The 23734-nt window shown below is 39.9% G+C and overlaps 1 protein-coding gene across 1 annotated transcript in view; it reads left to right on the top strand.

Annotated features, from left to right (window-relative positions):
* The first annotated feature begins 848 nt into the window (after positions 1–848).
* Positions 849–23734, top strand: part of SLC26A8 (solute carrier family 26 member 8) — a 70922-nt gene continuing 48036 nt past the window's right edge. Inside the window, exons 1-3 of the mRNA XM_060110735.1 lie at positions 849–897; positions 6786–6972; positions 12259–12398. Of these exons, the coding sequence (XP_059966718.1) occupies positions 6788–6972; positions 12259–12398 (325 nt within the window). The 5' untranslated portion in view covers positions 849–897; positions 6786–6787. The remainder of the gene's footprint in view (positions 898–6785; positions 6973–12258; positions 12399–23734) is intronic.

Genomic DNA, 23734 nt, shown 5'->3' on the forward strand with positions numbered 1-23734 from the left:
ATAAAAACGTTCCAATTCAACCTGCAGGGTAGGGAGCTTTCTAAGAAGTATCAGAGGTTGAAGGAGGAAGTGAGAGCAAAAATGCAACTGTAAAGATATGAGGGGTGGGAGTGGGGAATCAAGGTGACGAGTGCATGGATACAAGGGAGGAAACCTGGAAGTAGGAATTCTAAGAGATTCATATATTTATCCAACAAATTGGAATGATGAAGTGAGAGTGACCAAAAGGGTAAAGATCAGCAATGCCTTCACTCATTCAACAAATATGTACTGAATGCGTCCTAGGTACCCGGCATTTCTGATGGAAAAGTGATTAAAAAGCAGACAGTTGCTGCCTATGTGGAGCTTACAATGAACAGCAGGGCAATCATTCAATTATTCAACACAAATTTATTGAGCATTTACTAGGTCTACCACATTGCTTTAGGCACCAATGATACAGCAGTTAATGAAAGAGATAAAAATCCCTGCCCTTTTGGGGATGAGACAAATTACAAAAAGGGATAGGTAAAGTGAACAATATAGTAGACACTAATACAGTAATCAAGCAAGTGTAAAACTGCAACTGAGCCAAGCAGGAATACAAGGCATAGTGAGAGGCAGTGACTGGGATTGAGCCTCACAAGGAGGTTAAGGGGGATTAGGGGCGGGGAGCAGAGCAGAAGCCCTGGGCAGGAGAGTGTCCTTCAGTGGGAGAAGCCAAGCTTGTGGGGCTGAGAATTAAGGTTGGAGACCTCGGTGACCCTCTAGCCTCCAGTTTCCTCCCGCGTCTTCTGTTCCCACAGGGTCGTCGGGAGACTCAAGTGAATTACTGTACGTGAAGTGCGGGGCGCGAGGCCTGGCATCAAGGAGGCCCTCAATCAAGAGTCGTCGAGAGCGGAGGGCTGGGTGACACAGGTAACCGCGGCGCAGCTGGGCCTCTCCCCGCTCCCCACCCCGGCTGCCCAGGCTCCGCTTCCTCGCCCCGCTCTTGTCCCCCGCCCGCCAGAACGCCCGCGGGTTCGGACGCAACGGCTCGGGAACCGCCGGCGTCCGCGTCCACAGCGCCGCCCGCCTGGCTGGAGCTGCCTCCGGCTCCAGCGCCCGCTCTCCCGCCGCAGCCCGGGAACCAGGTGAGCCGAGGAAGCAGGGGAGCCGCTGCCGCAGCCGCCCGGGGCCGCGGGCTGCAGGTGGTGGCGGCAGGGCCCCGGCCCGGGCGTCGGGTGCGAAGGACCAGCCCCTCTTTACACTCGGAAGTCCCTGGGCGGGGCCCGCGGCGGTCACCGCAGGGTTAGGCACTTCGCGGCCGCTCAGTCAGTGTTTGGGGAATGAATGAATGACGGCCGTCCCTGGGAGCTTCTCTCTCTTAGGTGTCGGCTCTACTTGTGAAAGGCCGCGTGGAACAGCAGTGAGGAGAGATGGTGTGTGCGTTTGGCAAGCTGAATCCTTCCACACTTGTGGGTCTGAGTTGTCAGAAGCGCCAGAACTGGTCTACTCCATGAGCCTCACCTGACTCCCCCATCCGTCTCCTCCTGAGGCCTGACTGCCCAGACGCTCTTCCTCCTTTCAGACTTCACTGCTTTTGTTCATTTTGTTCCTTCTGACTGAGCCACCACTTCCACCTCTCTTGGCCCCTTTCTTTTCCTGTTAAGTTCTGTTTATGTATGTGTCCCTCTGCGAAGCCTTCTCCAACATCCCCACCCCAATAATGAGTTTCTCTCCAGCACAGCCGTTTGGTAATACTCTCACCAGGTCGCATTAAAGGTAGTTGTCCGTGGCTTCCCTGGTGGCGCAGTGGTTGAGAGTCCGCCTGCCGATGCAGGGCACACGGGTTCGTGCCTCGGTCCAGGAAGATCCCACATGCCGCGGAGCGGCTGGGCCCGTGAGCCATGGCCGCTGAGCCTACGCATCCGGAGCCTGTGCTCCGCAACGGGAGAGGCCACAACAGTGAAAGGCCCGCAAAAAAAAAAAAAAAAAAAAGGTAGTTGTCGGTGTGTTCCCACCATCCCCATCCACTAGACCGAGTGACTGAGAGATACTGAAAGCAATGCTCTTTGCTTGTGCCTTTTCTTTTTCCACATACATTCCCCCTTAAAAGCATAACATAAAAGCATAACGGGCAAAGGGCTGTTGTTTCTGATGGAATTACACATATTTTTTTTGAAATTCTGGAAGTGAATTTTACCTTCCCATGATTGTAGAGAACATATGAAAGATGACCATATGAGAGGATAGTCTTGAAACTAAACTAAGGTTCAGGATTTCACATCTGTTGGGTTAATAGTCAGAAAACTGGGCTGTATTTAAATATTTTTTTCTTGGCTTTTAAAGTACTTTCAACACATTATGTAAAAGAATCAGTTGATGGCTGGATGGATAGGGGTAGTATGGGGGATGAAAGAGCTAGGTCAAAAGTACCCATGTTAACAGTATGCCCCAAACTAGCACTGAATGACTGAATAAAGATAATTAGCTATATTTACAGTGGTCTTCATATTTCATTGTGTATCAGAATCATCTGGAGGGCTTCTTAAAACAGACTGCTGGCACATCCTCAGAATTTCTGATTAATTTTGTCTTGCTAGTTGGACCTGAGAATTTGCATTTTCAACAAGTTGCCAGATGATGCTGATGTTGTTTGTGGGACCAAGTGTGGGCTACAGAGATTAATTTCTATTAGTTAGTAGTGAATCCAGATATCCCAAACTATGTTACATTTGTAGAATATGAAAATAAAACCTTAAGTTGTTCAGACCATGGCCCACCCACCTAAATATTTTGTCTGATGGCAGGAAGCATCAGGGAATTGTAGGAGTCAGTAACCGAGATTCCCTCTTGTGTTGTGTCTCAGCTGAAAGGTCATTATCCCATCAGTGTAGTTTGGATTACTTTCTTCGGAAATGCATCATCTTTTCCACGTTAAAGTACATTTGCCACTTGTCAGTAACAGCTTCTGATCATCATACCTTATAGGGAAGGGTCCTGCTAGTGCATAAAAGCAAGCCAGTAGGGCTTCTGTGAAGTCAAGAAAGATGTAATGGAACTGAAGAAATTTCAGAGATGACTACTAAAAACAAAAAAAAAATAAGGAAATTATGTGTTTTCCCTTGCTGCCTTTAGCCAGTCATATGATAAGTCCTTTAAAGACAGCTTTCTACCTGCCCCTCCTAGCCATCCTGACTGTGGTCCCATGAGTTGTGACTTGATTGCCTCTCCCTTAGACTACCATGGTAGTAATGGGCTCCCACTGCTCTTTTTGCCTCAGTCTCTCCTATCTCCAGCACTGTCCAATAGAACTTTCTGTGATGATGGAAATGTTTTATACCTGCCCTGTCCAGTACAGTAGCCCCTGCCACACGTGGCTGTTGAGCACTTGAAATGTAGCTAGTGTGACTAAGGAACTGAATTTTTCATTTTATTTATTTATAATCTTTAGGCCGTGCCATGCGGCATGTGGGATCTTAGTTCCCTGACCAGGGATCAAACCCATGCCCCTTGCAGTGAAGTGTGGAGTCTTAACCACTGGACCGCCAGAGAAGTCCCTCATTTTATTTTAATTTAATTTAATTTAAATAGCCACAGGTAGCCAGTGGCTACCGTACTGGGCAGCACAGCTCTAGACTATACCACTGACATGATTCATCTTCCCAAAGCACATCTCTGTGCATATTACTACTCCTTCTTGAACATTTTAAATAGCTAAAAAGTCCAGGTTCAGCCCAACATTCAAGACCCTCCAGAAGTAGGCCTCAACCTACTTTTTTGGGTTTGACACTGACTTTACTCAGACCTATTGAATTACTTGCCTTATATTATCTCTGTAATTTTATCCTCTTCTCTTTCTGAAACACCTTATTCTCCTCCCTGCCCCCAGCTTAGCCAGAGCAGAGTTCAAACCATATCTCCCCCAGGAGGACTTCCTCATCCTTCTAGGTTGGGGTTATTAATCCCACTCTATAGGAGATCACGTGGCATTAGATGTGACATCTATTTTAGAATCAGAAAGACGAGGTTCAGATTCTGGCTCTGCTGTTTAATAGTTATATGATTCTGAGGAACCCACTAAACTCACAAGTGAAATGAGTATAATCATTATCAGGAAAATAATACTTATCTCTTGAGATGATGTGTGTGAAGAAGCTGGCATATGGCAGGCCAGCAATAAATGTTAATTCCTGTCTTTCCCACCTCTGAAGTCTTATAGCACCATATTTTGGTATTTTTATTCTAGTAAATTGTAGAGTCTTTGGTTTTTTGTTTCTGTTATTATTTTTATTTTTTTTTTTGCTGCGGTTCCCTGACCAGGGCTTGAACCTGTGCCCCCTGCATTGGAAGCACAGAGTCTTAACCACAGGACTGCCAGGGAAGTCCCAAGTCCTTGTCCTTTTGTATCCTCAGAGCACCTAGCATTCAGCAAATGTTTGTGGAACACTGAATTAATCGACCACAGGTGAAATAGCATTCATCAGTCAGAAATAAATAAAGGCCAAGAATGCATATGGTAGGAATTCATAAGATTGTGAAAATAAAAGCAGACAAGCTCATCAAATCCTGGTCTAATAGATGGTGGCCACCTCTTGAATTATAAATGATGTAGACTGAAGACAATAAAATGAAATCCTTCTTTCCATAAGTGAACTGATGAGATATAATACCTCCTAAGGGTGCGACAACAGAAAACATAAATGCTTTAGCTTTGAAAGAGAGAAATTCTTGGGGTATAAACTATAATTTGTGATGGGAGGAGATAAGGATATTTTGTCTTTAACAACAAGGCTCTGGGGACACTGGTCACACACTGGTGGTTCACAGACTGAATCTAGCCTGCAGAGATGTTTTGTTAGATGTGTACTGTGTTTTTAAAAATATGTAAAGTAATCGATAACATTTAAAAGTCAGAAGATTTCACATAAAAATCTGGAATTATGACTTCTCTGGAAAAAGATAAGATCTGGCCATGCTGGACCCCACATGACCCATGGCAACAATTGCTGCAGTTGAGTAGCTACAGCTACCTTTCCCAGGCCCACTGTTTCCACTATGCTTGATGTTCATATGTTGCCTGCTTCATGCCTGCTTCGTGCTACTTTCAGAAACAAAATGCTGGATTCTAGACCCTGCATCTAACCCAGGATGGCAATTTTTATAATCTCAATATAATAAGCAAGTTAATTAAGCTCTTTTTAGTTGCCAGGAACAGATATATTCTAGTCATGGAAATTTATTGTAAGATTACATAGGAAAAGTAAGGAAGACTGGATCAATATTCCTATGGGTGGAGGAAAGAAAGGGAAAAATATTACTTATGTTTTAGTGTACAATTCTGCTTTTATTTTCTGTAAGATACGAAGTACTGATTCTCTTAATACATTGTAAAATACCTCTTCCATCCTCTTCTGTATTCCCCAACCACACTCTCACTTTATTGAATTTGTGATCGTTAGTTCTTAAGTGTTATACAGCTCACCCCTGCTACCCAGTGCTTTGAGAGTAAACATACATTATATAACTATGGCCAAGTTACCTAACTTTTCCAAAACCTCAGTTTTATCACCTATAAAATGAAGATAATAGTAGTACTAGGATTGTTGTTGGAATTAAAAGAAATAACTCATGAAAAAAATCTAGTGCAATGCTTGGTATATAATAAGTGCTCTAGAAATGTTGGTGATGATAATGTTGCTGCTGCTGAAGATACAGGATAATTCTGATGGAAAACAAATGTTGCTGATACATTAAACTTGTTTGCAGCCTCGCCTATAAAAGAACTACTTGTGTAATCTACATAATTTGAGTGTTTACCTATATATTTTATAACTATGCAAAATATATATATGTATACTTTTTTACACATTTGTGTGGAAGAATATTAGAGTTCATGCTTTTTTTATTATTCAAAAACACAGATGATCAAGAACAGTTACACCTTCTCCCAGAGATGGATCTATATCCATCCTCATTAACTCTTTCTTCTCATTCTCTTTAAAACAGCAGGATGATACTACAGATTTTTAAAGCTTAAAGTGACCCTTAGAGATCATATTGTCAAACCATGTCATTTCATGGACAAAGAAACTGAAATTCACTTTCTAAGAAACTTGCCCCCAGTCATACAGCTAGTTAGAAAAACAGCCAGGGCTAGATCTCCAGAATCCTGATATCCTGTGCAGTGCTTTTTCTGCTACATCATGATGCCACTAACTGGATGCTTGACCATAATTCAAGAAATATTTGTTGAGGGCCTGCTAAGCATCAGGCATTATCCTGGGCTCTGGGGATACAGCCATGAACAAAGTCCTGCCTCTTGGATTTACATTTTAGTGTGGGAAACAGAGAATGAACAAATAGACAAATATTGAATCAGGTACTGGTTACTTCTATGAAGAAAAGAAAAGGGTAAAGGGATAATGATGGATGCTATTTTAGAGAGAAAAGGGGTTAAAAGACACTATGTTGACCCCTTAACCCTTAGCATTTTCAGTGAAAATTGGTGATTATACTTTTACCTCTTAATCTTTTCCCCTGCAACATAGCAACATAAATGAATATAAAGAAAACTAGGCTTTCTAGCTGGACACCTGGGTTCTAGTCCTGACTCTAATTATTCAAAAACCAAGGCTGTTTAAACTTCTGGGCTTTGGTTTCTCCATTTTGAAAATGAAAATAATATATACCTTGCTTTCTTTATAGGGTTGTTTTAAGTATAAAATTATACAATAAATGGAATTTTTATTTCCATAAAAATGTGCCAAGGATCTAGATTTTTTAAAAACTGTCTTTTGTTTAACTTCTTTCCACTTATCCAGGAATGATGCAACCAGAGAGGAGCTTCCAGAGTTTGGGCTCTAGATACAGGCAAAACTCTTTCATGTATGATGTAAAGCGAGATGTGTACAATGAGGAGACCTTTCAACAGGAACACAGAAGGAAGACCACTTTCTCTGGAAACTTGGGCATCAACATCAGCACCATCAGTCACCATGTCCAGTGCCGGTGCGTGTGTGCGATCATTCAACCGCCACCAAGCTGGCAGCCCTAAAACTCTACTTGACACCTTTGGTGCCTACTTCTGTTTTCCTCCTCTGAATTCCTGTCATCAGAAACCTTAGCTTATTGCATAATTCCTCTACAGTTTTTTTGTGGTTTGTCTTGTAGCACCTTCTTTTTTTTTAATTTTTAATTTTATTTTTGGCTGTGTTGGGTCTTTGTTGCTGCACACTGGCTTTCTCGTTGCTGCACGGGCTCCTCATCGTGGTGGCTTCTCATTGCGAAGCACGGTCTCTAGGCGTGCGGGCTTCGGTAGTTGTGGCACGTGGGCTCAGCAGGTGTGGCGCGTGGGCTAAGTAATTGTGGCACACAGGCTCAGTCGCTCCGTGGCATGTGGGATCTTCCCAGACCAGGGATCGAACCCGTGTCCCCTGCATTGGCAGGCAGATTCTTAACCACTGCGCCACCAGGGAAGTCCCTTGTAGCACCTTGTTGATTATAAACTTCATGGACATAAAGACCTTAGCTCTCCCCCACAGCATCTAGGGATGATATTTAGTAAATACATTGTTTGATTAACCACCATTGCTAGTCTCCTAACAACAACAACAAAAGCAACCGTGGTGAACTAATTAATGATAGCAGAATGACTATGTAAACCCTATAGTTCAGGGGCTCGTAGCCTGTTTTTGTGCTGTGAACCTTTTAGCAGTCTCTCAGAGCTAATGAACATCCTTTCAGAATAATTTTTTTTTACTTTTTTTAATTGTGGTAAAATATATATAATATAAAATTTGTTGTTTTAACCATTTTAAAGTGTACAAATTAGCAGCATTTATGACATTCACGTTGTTGTGCAACCATCACCACTATCTATTTCCAAAACTTTTTCATCACCCCAAACAGAAACTCTGTACCCATTAGGCAATAACTCCCCATTTCCCCCTCCTCCGGCCCCTGGTAACCTCTCTTCTACTTTCTGTCTCTATGGATTGTGTATTCTAAATATTTCATTTAAATGGAATCAGACAATATTTGTCTTTCATGTCTGGTTTATTTCACTTAGCACAATGGTGTAGCGTGGATCAGTGCTTCATTTCATTTTATGGCTGATGATATTCCATTGTATGTATGTACCACATTTTGTTTATCCATTCATCTGTTAATGGATACTTAGGTTGTTTCCAATTTTTGGCTATCGTGAATAATGCTACCATGAATATTGGCATAGGAGTATCTGTTCAAGTCCCTGCTAACAATTCTTTTAGGTATACACTTAAGAGTGGACTTGTTGGATCATATGTTTAACTTTTTGAGGAATTTTTTTTCACAGCACCTGCAGCATTGTGCATTCACATCAGCAAGTGTTCCAATTTCTCCATATCCTCTCCAACATTTGTTATTTTCCATTTTTTAAAATTATAGCCATACTAGTAGGTGTAAAATGGTATCACATTGTGTGTTGCTTTTTTTTTTTTTGCATTTCCCTAATAACTAAATATAATGAGCATCTTTTCATGTGCTTATTGGTCACTTGTATATCTTTTTTGGAGAAACGTCTATTTACTTCCTTTGCCCTTTTAAAAATTAGGTTGTTTATCTTTTTGTTGTTGAATTATAGGAGTTCTTTTATGTATTCTGGATATTAAACCCTTATCAGATATATGATTTGCAAATATTTTCTCCCATTCTGTAGGTTGTCTGTTGATAGTGTCCTGTGTAAACAGTTTTCATTTTAATGAAATCCTATTTATCTATTTTTTTCTTTTGTTGCTTGTGATTTTTGTGTCATATTTAAGAAACTATTGTGAAATCCAAGGTAATGAAGATTTTCCCCTGTTTTCTTCTAAGGGTTTTATAGTTTTAGCTCTTAAATTTAGATCCTTGATCCATTCTGAGTTAATTTTGTATACGGTATAGAGTAAAAGTCTGACTTCATTTTTTTCCATGTAGCTATCCCATTTTCCCAGCCCTATATGTTGAAGAGTCTATTATTTCTCCATTGAATGGTCTTGGCCAGAATATTTTTAAATGCATAAAATACATAATATTATAAAGGAAACCAGTTATATTGAAATATAGTTATCAAAATATGAAAATATCCAAAAATTATATTTAATGATTGTGGGTCTAATAACTACCATACTTTCTAAGTAATGATGAATATAAATGCCATTTTAAGATATCTGCAGCAATTTTAATGTAATATGAAGATATTTGTGATTCTATTGGTGAAGAAGTGAAGCTCTGCTGATACTACTGTGGTTTGTTGTCAATGTTCATAACTGAAGGAAATGCTACATTTCAGTTAGGAGGTTAGTGAAAATAAAGATATAATTTTTCCTAAAGTCACATACCCCCATGAATTCTATCTAGAGACACCTTGGTCATCCATGGACCTCAGGTTAAAAATCCTTTGTGACCTACATCATGATATTAACCCTAACTACTCAAACTGTCCTCACTCACACTCCAGATTCATTAGTCCCTCTTGTCCCTTGATTTATCACTCACAATTGGCATGAGTTAGGTGACAAGTGAAGAAGGCCTCCATGCAGCCCTATTGCAGACCTTCCTCCCTCTGAGCCTTCTCCTTTGCCCATATCCTGACTTTTGCAAGTCGTGGTTTTGGATGTCCCTCCCCTGTCCTATAACACAACTCTCATTTTTTCTGCTCCAGGATGGGTCAGAGGTCATATATCAAAGAGAGCATTTGGGGGCCACATTGGTTTTGTCTCTACAAAAGGATAATCTTTTCCTGACTTATACCTCATCATAAACAGGTACTACCAAAGAAATTTCAGCCTTATTCCCCTCCAGCTGCCCTATGCTTAGACCCTTAAATCTGACCCACACTGCCTCCCATGGGTTTTTATAGCAGTGCTTATTCCCTACTTCTAAAACAAACAGTTATATCCACTTCTGAATTTTATATCCACTTCTGAATTTCTGAATCCACTTCTGAAAGGTAGCACAGCACTGTGGTTAAGAGCAAGACTCAGAAGCCAGATTGCCTGGTTTTGAATCCCAGTTCTGCTGCTTTCCAACTGTGTGACCTTAGGTAAGCTATCCATGCCTACTGTGCTTCAGTATCCTCATCTATAAAATGGGGATGATAAAAGCACCTACCTTATAAGGCAATTGTGAGGATTTAAAGAATATTTGTAAAGCACCTAGCAAATAGTAAAATAATAATAATAATAATCTTTTAATTTCATCTCTTTCTTTCTGCAGAAAACCTCATATCTTCCTTCATTTTCTCCCTTTTAGTTACCCAACTGCAATACTCCCTCTCTTTACAAAAATCTCCCCTGTGCTTTCACATCAACTCTTACATTCCTCACTTTAAAGATGCTTTAACTAGGATCCAGATTCATGTCGAAGTGCTTATAACTCTTCCACCACCAGCTTCAGTTTCTGTTCCTCTAACTCCTCCCTTGATCCCTGTCAGTCTTAGGTCCTCATTATTCCATGTCCATTTTATTTTTTTGCCATGCCAAAGAGCTTTGATGACTCTTCCTAGGGTGGCTGGTCTTCCAGGGTGGCACATGGAGAGGAAGGGACACTGGACCAGATGCAGAAACAAATTGTCCCAATGCCATGCTGTATTCTCCCCCATAGAGGGCCATAATTGGAGACAGCACACTCTCCACACCCAGGGATTCTCATAAAAATAGCAATGTGGTGTTCTTTCTAAACCTATGGTCTTGCTTCTGGCTCCTGAGCAGAATTCAACAGCTGTCGATAGGAACTGTGATGGTAATAGACTGGATAGAACACTGAACTAAAAATCACAAAATCTGGTTTCTAGCCCCAGTTCTGCCCACACTTGTTACTGTGACCTTGGCAAAGACATTTACACTTCTCTGGTCTTAATTACCTTAGGGACTGTAATGCTCATATTTGTTAGAGTCAAGCATATTGAAATTACTTCTTTTCTGAGCATACATTTTAGCCTTGCATACACTGAAGTTATATTTGTTGCTACAGTCAAATCCCAATTATTCAGCAATAGCTCATACATGAAAAATCTCCATACTCTTTGTTTTCAGCCCATAATGAGATATAAATAGCAAAAAGCAATTTAAAACCATATTAGCGGGCCTCCCTGGTGGCGCAGTGGTTGAGAGTCCGCCTGCCGATGCAGGGGATACGGGTTCGTGTCCCGGTCTGGGAGGATCCCATATGCCGCGGAGCGGCTGGGCCCGTGAGCCATGGCCGCTGGGCCTGCGCATCCGGAGCCTGTGCTCCGCAACGGGAGAGGCCACAACAGTGAGAGGCCCGCATACCGCAAAAAGAAAACAAAAACAAAAACAAAAACAAAAACAAAAACCATATTAGCTTTACTAATGGATTAATTGATTAACAGATTGATTGACTGGTTTACAATGATTCTGCTGTTTTAGATGATCTAAAGGTTAAAGTAGGTTTTCTCAATCTCAGTACTGTTGACATTTCGGACCATGAAATCATTTCTTGTGGAGGGCTGTCCTGTGCATTGTAGGATATTTGGTGGCATCCCTGGCCTCTACCCACTAGATGTGAGTCATGACAATCAAAAATGTCTCCAGACATTACCAGATGTCCCTTAGGGAACAAAATTGCTTCTGGTTGTTATCCACTGGGTTAAAAGATAATAAAACCTTATTTTATTGCCTTTTCTTTCCATGGCTAATGCCATAAGCACAAGACTCCATATTCTATATTTTCTGTAAATTTCTGCATATTACAGGTCAAAGCCATGTAGAGTTAATGCTTGGTAAAAATTTTAGTATACAAGAATGATGTGACTGTGTTAATTCCCTGCCACCCACCAATAGCACATCTCAAAAAACTGTCCTTACCAAGAGAAAGCCATAACAGTCCATTTTTTTACTGGAAAATTTTGGTAGGTTGAATTCTTTTCAAGCATTCGGTAAAACCACAGGCCTGATTCGTATGCTGGACTTACAAGGCCTAGTTCTTGTCATACATATGGCACTGGTTCTCAGTTGAAGGTGATACTGTCCCCCAGGGAACATTTAGCAGTGTCTGGAGACATTTTTCATTGTCACAACTAGGGGAGGGGATGCTATGGCATCTAATGGGTAGAGATCAGAGATGCTGCTAAACATCCTACAATGCACAGGACAGCCTCACAACAAAGACTTAGCCAGTCCAATATGTCCAAACATCAGTAGTGTTGAAAGAAACTCTGTTGTATGGGAAGAAGAAGGTACTCACTATGCCTTTTCTTGGCCATGTGGGCTTTTCCTTTGGAGAACCTAATCAAGTCTCTGTTCTTTCTCACAGCTGCTCATGGCACAAGTTTCGAAGATGCATGCTTACAATCTTTCCCTTCCTAGAGTGGATGTGTTGTTATCGATTCAAGGATTGGCTTCTTGGAGACTTACTTGCTGGGATAAGTGTTGGCCTTGTGCAAGTTCCCCAAGGTAAGGAAGATACGAAGGTTTTTCACCCACAGACAATACATCAGACCTGGTCACTTGCCCAGAGTAAACAAATTATTTGTGCTAGATGAATATTAAAAAAATGTGAATTCCATTCACATCATTACCATTTGTTTCCTTACCTGCCAAATTTCTAACTCTTCTAGGGTAGTTCCAAAAGTCTCAGTTTAGTTTAGACCCCTGATACTTTCTAGAGTATTTGTAATGCCTGCTCATGGTCATTTTTTGCTTAACTAGTCATTTTATACTCACTCCAATAGATCTCACTTGGCATTGGTTTTACTTAAAAAGGTGAAGGATAGGAAACACAGCATGCTAGCTTACCTTCAGCAAGTTACACACACAGCAGTCCAGGGGCTACTCTTTGGTCTTACAAGTGGCAGTTCAGATATAACACAACAAGATCACACAGATAGGTACGGGAGCTATCTGGGCTTTAGAAGCCTCATTTCCCAAATAGAAACCAACATCTCTTGTAATTCCCATAACTGATGCCTCCATGGGTCCCACAGCGACATGCCCAGTTACAAGAGTCATTGTGCTCTGAGAAGCTCAAAACTAAGGCTTCCCACAAGATATTAATCTTTAATTCATAGTCCCCTTGGTCCAGATAGAATATACTAATCAGGCTCCTTTTACCATAACTAATGTTGGCTGGTAACACAGCTGACATTCCACCATTATCAGGTTTCCAAAGAAACAGAGCTAGAAGGTTAACCCAAGATCAACTTTATCAGAGGAAGAGAAAGGATTTTGTGTTAATCTGTTACTCAGAGTAGTTCACTATTCCCTACGTAGTCTTTAAACACCTCTGTTTCTCTATTCTTCTGGGGCAAACCAAGCAGGGTTGAAACTTGTGATTGTAAAGCACAAATGAAGCCAACCAAAGGGCCAGTGGTAGCTGAAATTCAACTCTGGCATAGGGCTGTTAGCTGGAGAAAAGGGATCCCTTCAAAATAATTAATTAATTATCATACAGTAAAATTTACTTCTTTCATACAGTTCTATTAATTTAAACACAGGTATAGGGTTATATAACCGCACCACAGTCAAGTTACATAACAGTTCTGTCAGCCCCAAAACTCTCTTGTGCCATCACTTTTTAGTCACATCCTCTGCTAACTTCAAACCCCCAGCAACCACAGATCTCTTCTCCATTACCATAGTTCTGTCTTTTCAAGAATGTCATATAAATGGACTCATACAGTATGTAACTTCTGAAGGGTGGCTTCTTTAATTCAGCTTTATGCCTTTGAAATTAATGCAAACTGTTATGTGCATTGATAGTTTATTCCTTTCTATTGCAGAACAATATTCCATTATATGGCTATATCACAGTTTTTTGTCCATTCACTTATTGTTTTTTTTTTTTTGCGGTACGCGGGCCTCTCACTGTTGTGGCCTCTCCTGTTGCGGAGCGCAGGCTCTGGATGCACAGGCTCAGCAGCCATGGCTCACAGACCCAGCCTCTCCGCGGCATGTGGGATCTTCCCGGACCGGGGCACGAACCCGTATCCCTTGCATCAGCAGGCGGACTCTCAACCACTGCGCCACCAGGAAAGCCCCATTCACTTATTGATGAACATTTTGTTTCCAGTTTTGGGCCATCACAGAGTTGCTGTGAACATTCATGCACAGGTTTTCGTTTGAAAATATTTTTCGTTTCTCTAAGGTAAATAACCCAGGAGTGATATTGTTGGTTATATGGGAAGTGTATGTTTAACTTTGTAAGAAACTGCCACACCGTTTTTCCAGAGTGGCTGTACCTACCATTTTACATTCCCACCAGCAATGTATGAGAATTCTAGTTCCTCCACACCCTTGTCAGCACTTGATATTGTCAGTATTTTTAAATTAAACTTTCTATTTTGAGTTAACTATAGATTCACATGAATTTGTAAGAAACCACAGAGAAGTCCCTTGTATCCCTTACCCACTTTCCTCAGTAGTAAATCTTGCAAAACTATAGCTCAGTCTCACAATCAGGATGTTAACATTGATGCAGTCAAGATACAGAACATTTCTACCACCACAAGGATCCCTCATATTGCCCTTTTATAGTCAGCCCCACTTGCTCCCTGCCCCCATCCCCTCCTTAATCCCTAGCAATCACTAATTTTTCTTCATTTCTATAATGTTATCATTTCAAGAAAGTTACATAAATGGAGTCATACAGTGTGTAACCATTTGGTATTGGCTTTTTTCCCTCATCATAATTCTCTGGAGATTCATCTAGGTTGTTGTGTATATCAATAGTCTATTCCTTTTTATTTCTGAGTAGTATTCCATGGTATAGATATACCACAGTTTGCTTAAAATTTCACCCTTGAAAGACATCTGGATTGTTTGTAGTTTTTGGCTATTACAAATATAACTATTATGAACATCTGTATGTAGGTTAGTTAACATAGTCTTCACTTCTCTGGGATAAATGTCCAGGAGTGCAATTGTTGGATTGTATAGTAGTTGGCATGTTTAGTTTTCTAAGAAACTGCCAAGCTATTTTCTAGAGCGGTTGTATCATTTTACATTCCTATTGTCAATGTATGAGTGATACAGTTGCTCTGCATCCTCACTACCATTTGGTGTAGTCACTAGTTTTTACTTTAGCCATTCTGATAGGTGTGTAGTGAGATCTCATTGTGGTTTCAGTTTGCATTTCCCTAATGGTTAATGATGTTTAATATTGTTTCATATGCTAATTCTCCATCTATACATTTTAATGAAATGGCTCTTCTTGTCTTTTGCTCATATCCTAACTGGACTGTTTGCATTTTTACTTTTGAGTTTTGAGAGTTATTTATATATTCTAGGTACTAGTCCTTTGTCTTTTGTGTTTGGCAAATATGTTCTCCCAGTCTGTAACTTTCCTTTTAATTCTCTTAACAGAGTATTTACAGAGCAAAATTACTAACTTTGATGAGGTCTACTTTTTGATATCTGTTATTTTAGCCATTCTAAGAGATATGTAGTGGTATCTCATTGTGTTTTTAATTTGCATTTCCCTAATGGTTAATGAAGTTGAACATCTTTTCATGTTTTTATTTGCTGTCCTTCGATCCCCTTTGGCAAAGTGCCTGTTCAAGTTTTTTGCCCATTTTTTAATTGGAATTTTTTTCCTATTGTTAATATTTTTGTTTTGTTTTGTTTTGTTTTTGGTTTTTTGCAGTACGCGGGCCTCTCACTGTTGTGGCCTCTCCCGTTGCGGAGCATAGGCTCCGGACGCGCAGGCTCAGCGGCCATGGCTCACGGGCCCAGCCGCCCCGCCATATGTGGGATCTTCCCGGACCGGGGCACGAACCCGTGTCCCCTGCATCAGCAGGCGGACTCTCAAGCACTGCGCCACCAGGGAAGCCCTCCTATTGTTAATTTTTGATAATTCTTTTTATATTCTGAGTACAAGTCCTTTGTCAGATATGTGATTTTCAAATATTTTCTCTCAGTCTGTAGCTTATCTTTTCATTCTCTTGACAGTATCTCTGGCAGAGCAAAAGGTTTTATTTTTTATTTATTTATTTATTTTTTTCGGTACGCGGGCCTCTCACCGCTGTGGCCTCCCCTGTTGTGGAGCACAGGCTCCGGACGCGCAGGCTCAGCGGCCATGGCTCACAGGCCCAGCTGCTCCGCGGCATGTGGGATCTTCCCGGACCGGGGCACAAACCCGTGTCCCCTGCATTGGCAGGCGGACTCTCAACCACTGCGCCACCAGGGAAGCCCAGGTTTTAATTTTGATAAAGTCCAATTTATCAAATTTTTTTCCTTTTATGGGTTGTACTTTTCTTATCACATATAAAAACTCTTCACTTAACCATCAGGTCACAAAGATTTTCTCCTATGTTTTCTTCTAAAAGTTTTACATTTTATGCTTTACTTTTAGAACTGATCCATTTTGAGTTAATCTTTAAATAAGTTGTGAAGTTTAGGTCAAGGTGTATTTTTTGCTGCATTTTTAAAGAAGTCTATTCTCCAACGAATTGTTTTTGAACTTTTGTCAGATATCAAATAGCCATATTTTTGTGGGACTATTTCTGGACTCTATTCTCTTCCATTGATGTATATGTCTACCCCTTTCCCAATATCATGTATCGATTATTGTATCTTTTTAGTGAGTCTTAAAATTGGGTAGTGTGATTCCTCTAATTTTGTTCTTTTTTGAAATTGTTTTAACTATTCTTTCATACAAATTTTAGAATCAGCTTGTCAATATCTACAAAAAATCCTTCTGAGATTTTGATAGCTACTGATTAAATTCATAGATTACTTTGAGGAGAATTGATGTCTTATTATGTTGAGTTTCCACTCCATGATCACAGTATGTCTCTTCATTTATTTAGGTGTTACTTTAATTTCTTTCATCAGCATTTGTCATTTTCAGCATACAGATTCTGTATATATTTTGTTAGATTTATATCTAAGTACTTCATTTTGGAAGAGATATTGTATATGGTAATTAAAAACATTTTTGGTTTCCAGTTGTGCATTGTTTGCATATAGAAATACAACTGAATTTTGTGTGTTTACCTTGTATCCTGCAACTCACTTATTAGTTCTAAGAATCTTTTATAGATTCCCTGGGACTCACTACATTGATAGTCATATCATCTGTGAGTAGAGACAGTTATGTTTTCTTCCTTCTAATATGAATGGCTTTTATAACTTTTTCTTGCTTATTGTACTAGCTAAGACTTCCAGTATATGTTAAATAAGAGTGGTGAGAATAGACATTTTGCTTTGTTCCTCATCTCAGGGGAAAAGCATTCAATCGTTCAACATTAAGTATGATGTTAGCTGTAGGGTTTTTGTAGGTGCCCTTTATTAGGTGGAGAAAGTTTGTATCTTTGCTAGTTTGCTGAGAATTTTTATCATAAGTGAATATTGTATTTTGTCAAAGTTTTCCCTTTAGACTGGATTACATGAGTTGATTTTAAAATATTGAACTAGCCTTGTATTCCCAGAATAAAGGAGTACCTTTAAAATTTTTCATATGGCAGATACAAACCAAAATGATCCATTTGTATGAGTATATTCACTTCCAGGAAAGTATCAGAAAGTCTCTAGAGCATTCTTGTGGTGCTGAAATGAGAGACCTGAACTCTTGGCACTGATGCTTTGCCTGTGAGTCCCCTACTGACACCCACTTATCACACATCCTTCGTTTATGGTCAAAGTTTGAGGATATTTCTTTGCTAAATTTCCAAGTCATCAGCATAATTTTGTACCAAAATAAGAATGACATTAGGATGTATAAGTATACCTAGCATCCAGCACAGTATTTGGCACATAGTAGGTACTCAGGATATTTGTTGAATAATGATTATATAACTGTGTGAATGAATGAATCCAAGCAACTCTTGCTGACTGACTAAGGAAATGTGTGTTATTTTAAGTAGTGTGAATAATGAAATAATTTGTAGTGTAAATAATTCAAAAGTTTTACTTATATTTAAACAGGTAGGACCTAACGACTTCATAATTTTCTTCAGATGAAACAAAAATACTGCATGATGAAAACCTTATTAAAAAGGTGCTAGTAGAATCCGAATTTACAAATGTGAAAGAAAATAGAAAATCACCATTAGTGAAAAACTACGGTAATACTTATTGGAGATAAAATCCACTAACAGAGGTTAAAATTAGTGGGTAAAAGTTTGCAATCTATGTAACAGGACTTGCATAGTTTCAAAGTATCTTCCTCAAGATATTTATCAACTACTCCACTAATTTACAGTAGAGAACCTGGGAGAAACTACCTTAAACAAGTGATCAGTGCTATCACCACCAACAGTAAGACATATGGAGATCACAAATCTTGTGATATGATGCACTAAAAAGGACACAATGCCATTTCTGTAGTATGCGCATCAAAAATGTATAACCTTAGTATGATCATAAGGAACCTAAGCAACCCCAAACTGAGGGGCATTTGGCAAAATAGCTCATCTATTAATACTCTTCCAAAGTGTCAAAGTCAAGAAACACAATTAAAGACTGAGGAACTATAACAGATTTTAGGACTAAGGAGAAATAACAACTAAATGGAGTAGGGAACTGTGGATAGAATCCTGGAACAGAAAAAGGAAATTAGGGGAAAAATTGTTGAAATTCAAGTAAAGTATTTAGTTAAATTTCTAATGTTAATTTCCTGATCCCAATAATTATACTATGATTATGTACAATGTTAACATTAGAGGAATCTATGTAAGGTATATATGGAAATGTTCTATTATTTTTGTAGCTTTTCTATAAGTCTAAAATTAATTCAAAATGTAAAAACTTTTTGAGGTTTTGGAGAGTCTGGAGACTTGGTTTCTCTCTGTTTCTCCATGGCTTAAGCTTAACTGAGACTTAGACCACTTAGTTCTCAGGCCGTTACCAAGTAATTCTCTTACCTTCCCTGCGCTGGTGAGTTACTTGAAACCCTACATTTCAAAAGACTTTCTCCTCACACTACATGTTGCTTATCAAGAATAAATAGGGCTGGGCTTCCCTGGTGGCGCAGTGGTTGAGAGTCCGCCTGCTGATGCAGGGGACATGGGTTCGTGCCCCGGTCTGGGAAGATCTCACATGCCGCAGAGATGCTGGGCCCGTGAGCCATGGCCGCGGAGCCTGTGCTTCCAGAGCCTGTGCTCCGCAACGGGAGAGGCCACAACAGTGAGAGACCCACGTACCGCAAAAAAAAAAAAAAAAAAAAAGTAAATAGGGCTATTCAGGGACTTCCCTGGTGGCGCAGTGGTTACGAATCTGCCTGCCAATGCAGGGGACACGGGTTTGAGCCCTGGTCCAGGAAGATCCCACATGATGTGGAGCAACTAAGCGCGTGTGCCACAACTACTGAGCATGCGCTCCAGAGCCCGCGAGCCACAACTACTGAAGCCCGTGCACTTAGAGCCTGTGCTCTGCAACAAGAGAAGCCACCACAATGAGAAGCCCATGCACCACAACGAAGAGTAGCCCCTGCTCACCGCAACTAGAGAAAGCCTGCGTGAAGCAACAAAGACCCAATGCAGCCAAAAAAAAGAGTAAATAGGGCTATACGATATTATAGTGGAATTCACAGGCAGTGTATTAAAGCAAGGGAAAAAATATAAGTGTAAAGAATTGCAAAGCAAGAAATAAAACTTCATTCGTAGATGTATTTTTTAATGTAGAAAATTCAAAAGAATCTACAGATAAATTAATAGAATTAATAAGATTTTATCAAAATTGCTGGATATAAGATGAGTAAATAAAAATCAATTACATCCCTTTATACCTGCAGGAAACAGAAAGTGAAAAAAAATTTTAAATACCATTTACCAAAACATAGTAAATATGAAGTAAGTTGTAATGAAACTAAGAAATGGTATGCAAGACCTCTATAGAGAAAATATGCAACTTTATTGAGAAATATTAATAAGGACCTAAATTAATTGAAAGATAGCATTTTCCAAGAATAGGCAAATTCTTTTGAAGAGCAACACGGGAGGATTTGCTCCTCCAGCGATCAAGACTGAATATAAAGTTATAATGTTTAAGATAATGTCCATCAAAAGTAGAAAGAATAGGGCTTCCCTGGTGGCGCAGTGGTTGAGAATCCGCCTGCCGATGCAGGGGACATGGGTTCGTGCCCCGGTCCAGGAGGATCCCACATGCCGCGGAGCGGCTGGGCCCGTGAGCCATGGCTGCTGAGCCTGTGCGTCCGGAGCCTGTGCTCCGCAACGGGAGAGGCCACAAAGGTGAGAGGCCCACGTACCGCAAAAAAAAAAAAAAAAAAAAAAAAAAAAAGTAGAAAGAATAAATAAGCATTCATATATACGTATATTGGACTACACAGAAGGAAAATGAGCACTCTCAAGCAACTCACAGCAACATGGAAGATACTTATATACATAATAATAAGAAAAATAAGCAGAAATAAAAATTGTATACAATGTAATTCCATTAATATAAAGTTCAAAAGTGGACAAACTAAATTATACTGTTTAGAGATATGTATACCAGTGGTAAAACTATAAAGAAAAGCAAAGAAATTATTATCACAAAAGTCAAAATAATGAATACCTCTGTGGGGAGGGATGGAGTTGTGATTAAAGATCTGGGTGGGGATAACGTGGGTGTTTGTTTTATAAATATTTATTAAGCTCAACATCTATTCTAATGCACATTCTATTTATATATTTCACAATAAAAATGGGGATTACTAAATTTATTACAAAACTATTACTAGACTAATTACTAAAAAAAGTAATTAAACAGTGTTGTGGACTTCCCTGGTGGTGCAGTGGTTAAGAATCTGCCTGCCAATGTAGGGGACACGGGTTCGAGCCCTGGTCCGGGAAGATCCTACATGCCACGGAGAACCTAAGCCCGTGCGCCACAACTACTGAGCCTGCGCTCTAGAGCCCGTGAGTCACGACTACTGAAGCTAGCATGCCTAGAGCCTGTGCTCTGCAACAAGAGAAGCCACCGCAATGAGAAGTCCGTGCAGCACAACAGAGTAGCCCCTGGTCGCCACAACTAGAGAAAGCCCGCATGCTGCAACAAAGACCCAACACAGACAAAAATAAATAAATAAATAAATTTATATAAGAACAAAACAGTGTGGTATTACAGACTTAGACAATTAGGCCAGTGGAACAGAAAAGGGTCACACATTTATATGTCGCATGGTTTGTATCAGATGTGTCACTATAGAAACAGACTTAAAAAATGATGTGAAACAATTGAATACTTATATGAAAAAAATCAATTTGTAGACCTCTACCTCACAGCATACACAAAAATCTGTTCCTTTTAGATTAAAGACCCAAATATGAAAGATAAAACTGTAAAGATGTTTTTGGAATAAAATAGGAGAATATCTTCATGGTCGTGAGGTAGAAAGTTTCTTAAACAAGACATAAAAAGCACTAGCCTAAAAGGAAATGACTGTTAAGTTGAATTAAATAAAACTTAAGAACTTCTGTTTATTCAAAGACATGATGAAGATTGAAAAGCAAACCATAGAATACCCAACAAAGGACTTAAATCTATAATATATATATTCCTACATATCTGTAAGGAACTGCTAAATAAAATTGATCAACATTATTGGTAATCAATGAAGTAGAAGTGGAAATTAACTAACTCATACACACTAAAATAAAAATTCTGACAGTATCATGTGCTATTACAGATGTAGATAATGGGAATTGTCATACGGTGTTGGTAGGAATGTAAATTGTACAAGCATTTGGAAAACAGTTTAGCATATTCTGGTAAATGCCCCAGCAGTTATGCTTCAGGGTATATCATCTTGAGGAATTTATACATCTGTGTACCTGGAATCATGTACAAGAATATTCATAGCAGTATTGTTCATAATGGCCCCCAAACTGGAAACAAAGACAGGAGACTATGTAAGCCTGGAGACAAAGAGAATGGAGAAATAGCTGCCTGGATCCTGATGGCTTTTTAGTTCTGTTTCCAGTCTCTGATGAGGCCCAACTCACCTTTGTCCTCTTTTAATAAATTTCCTATTTTGGGAATTCCTTGGTGGTCCAGTGGTTAGGACTCAGTGCTTTCACTGCCAGGGCCCGGGGTCAAGACTGGGTTGAGGAACTAAGATCCCTCAAGCTGGGCGGTGCAGTCAAAAAAAATTCTTCTCTTTTGCTCAAGCTGATTTGAGCAGGTTTTCTGTTACTTGCAGTCAACTGAGGCTTGCTTAGGGAAAATATGTGGAAGAGGAACTTATAAATTACAAAAGACTCAAGAGACATATCTACTAATGTGAGGACCTAATTTGATATAAACACAAAGATTGTAAAAGAAAGCACAACAACAACAACATCAACAAAACAAAACACAACATATAATAGCAAATAACTTTTTTAAAAGATCACCCCCAAACCCACCATACCTCTGGTTCAAGGTCTCTCATGAGGTGGCAGTCAAGTTGTCAGTTATCTCAAGGCTCTGCTGAGGCTGGAGGATCAGCTTCCAGGCTCACCCATGTTTGCTGGCAGGCCTGGGTTTCTTGCCATGTGGGCCTCTACATGGGCTGCTTGAGTGTCCTCACAACACGGCTGCTGGTAGGACCATGTGTGGGGCCCAGTGCAAGGTGAAAATGCAGAGTCCCTAGTTCAGAAATTATCCAGAATTTCAAGATGGTCAGAGTAGAGCATTAAGCCAAGTGTGGAGGCTTTCTAAGCCCAGGGCACTATGTGATTGCATAGGTCACACACCCTTGAAGTCAACTCTGGCAGCTGATGACCTGAATGAAAGAGAGAGCCAGAGAGCAACCAAGACAGAAGCCACAGTCTTCTTGCAACCTAATCTCAAAAGTGACATCTTATCGTTTTTGTTGTAGCCTATTTATTAGAAGTAAGTTATTTCATGCTTTAGGGGTGGAGCTCAAAAAAGGGCATGAATACCAATTAGCCATTGTAGATCATCTTAGAGGTGGTCTACCAATACAACCATATATGAGAAATCAGGGAAATTTGAACATTGACTGGATATTTGATGATGTTAAAGAACCATTAATAATTTCTTAGGTGTGATGATGGTATTGTACTCAAAAGAGGGTGTTTTTTTAAAAGATATATACTGAAAATATCTACAGATGAAATGATTTAGTGTTTTGGATTTGCCTCAAAATAATATGGGATGGGAGAGGAATGGGGGCATTGATGAAACAAGATTGGCCATGAGTTGACCATCGTTGAAGTGGGTGATGGGTACTTGGGGGTTCATTATATTCTATTTTTCAATAAGTTTAAACTTTTCCATTAAAAAAAAGCCTTGCTCGTTTAAGGCAATAAATTGGCTCACCGGACTCATAACTGATTTCTGATGAGCACACTGGTATGATGTAAATTGAAGAGAGTCCCTCAGGGTAGGAGCTGTGGACTTGAGACGTCAAAGGATGACACCATGCATGTTAATCCATTTGCCTCACAATTTCCAAATTCTTATCATGCTTCTTAGAAAAGAAAGTAAGTATTGAAGAAGGAGCTGAAGGAAGAGACTGGAGTGGTTGGCATATGGAAGAGAGACAACACATACCAACTTGGAGTCACGTCAGTTAAGTGTGACAATCCTTGCCTGTTCTCCAGCTTTTTCTCCAGCCCTGGAGGATTCCTAGGGCCTTCTTGTACTAGACTGGGGGTAAGAATGGGGCTCTTCTGAGCTGTTGGAATTAAAGGTCTTATTGTTGTGATGTTTGCTTTCCATGATTTGCATGAAGGCCTCACAGTGAAAGGTGTTTAAGCCTATGATTTAGAATTGATGTGTAAAAGCTTGTGATAAAATAGGAAGAGAAGTTAGAAATCAAAGGAGATAATAAAAAGTACTAATTA

The sequence above is a fragment of the Mesoplodon densirostris genome, chromosome 10 (genome assembly GCF_025265405.1).
Source record: "Mesoplodon densirostris isolate mMesDen1 chromosome 10, mMesDen1 primary haplotype, whole genome shotgun sequence".
Classification (NCBI taxonomy): domain Eukaryota; kingdom Metazoa; phylum Chordata; class Mammalia; order Artiodactyla; family Ziphiidae; genus Mesoplodon; species Mesoplodon densirostris.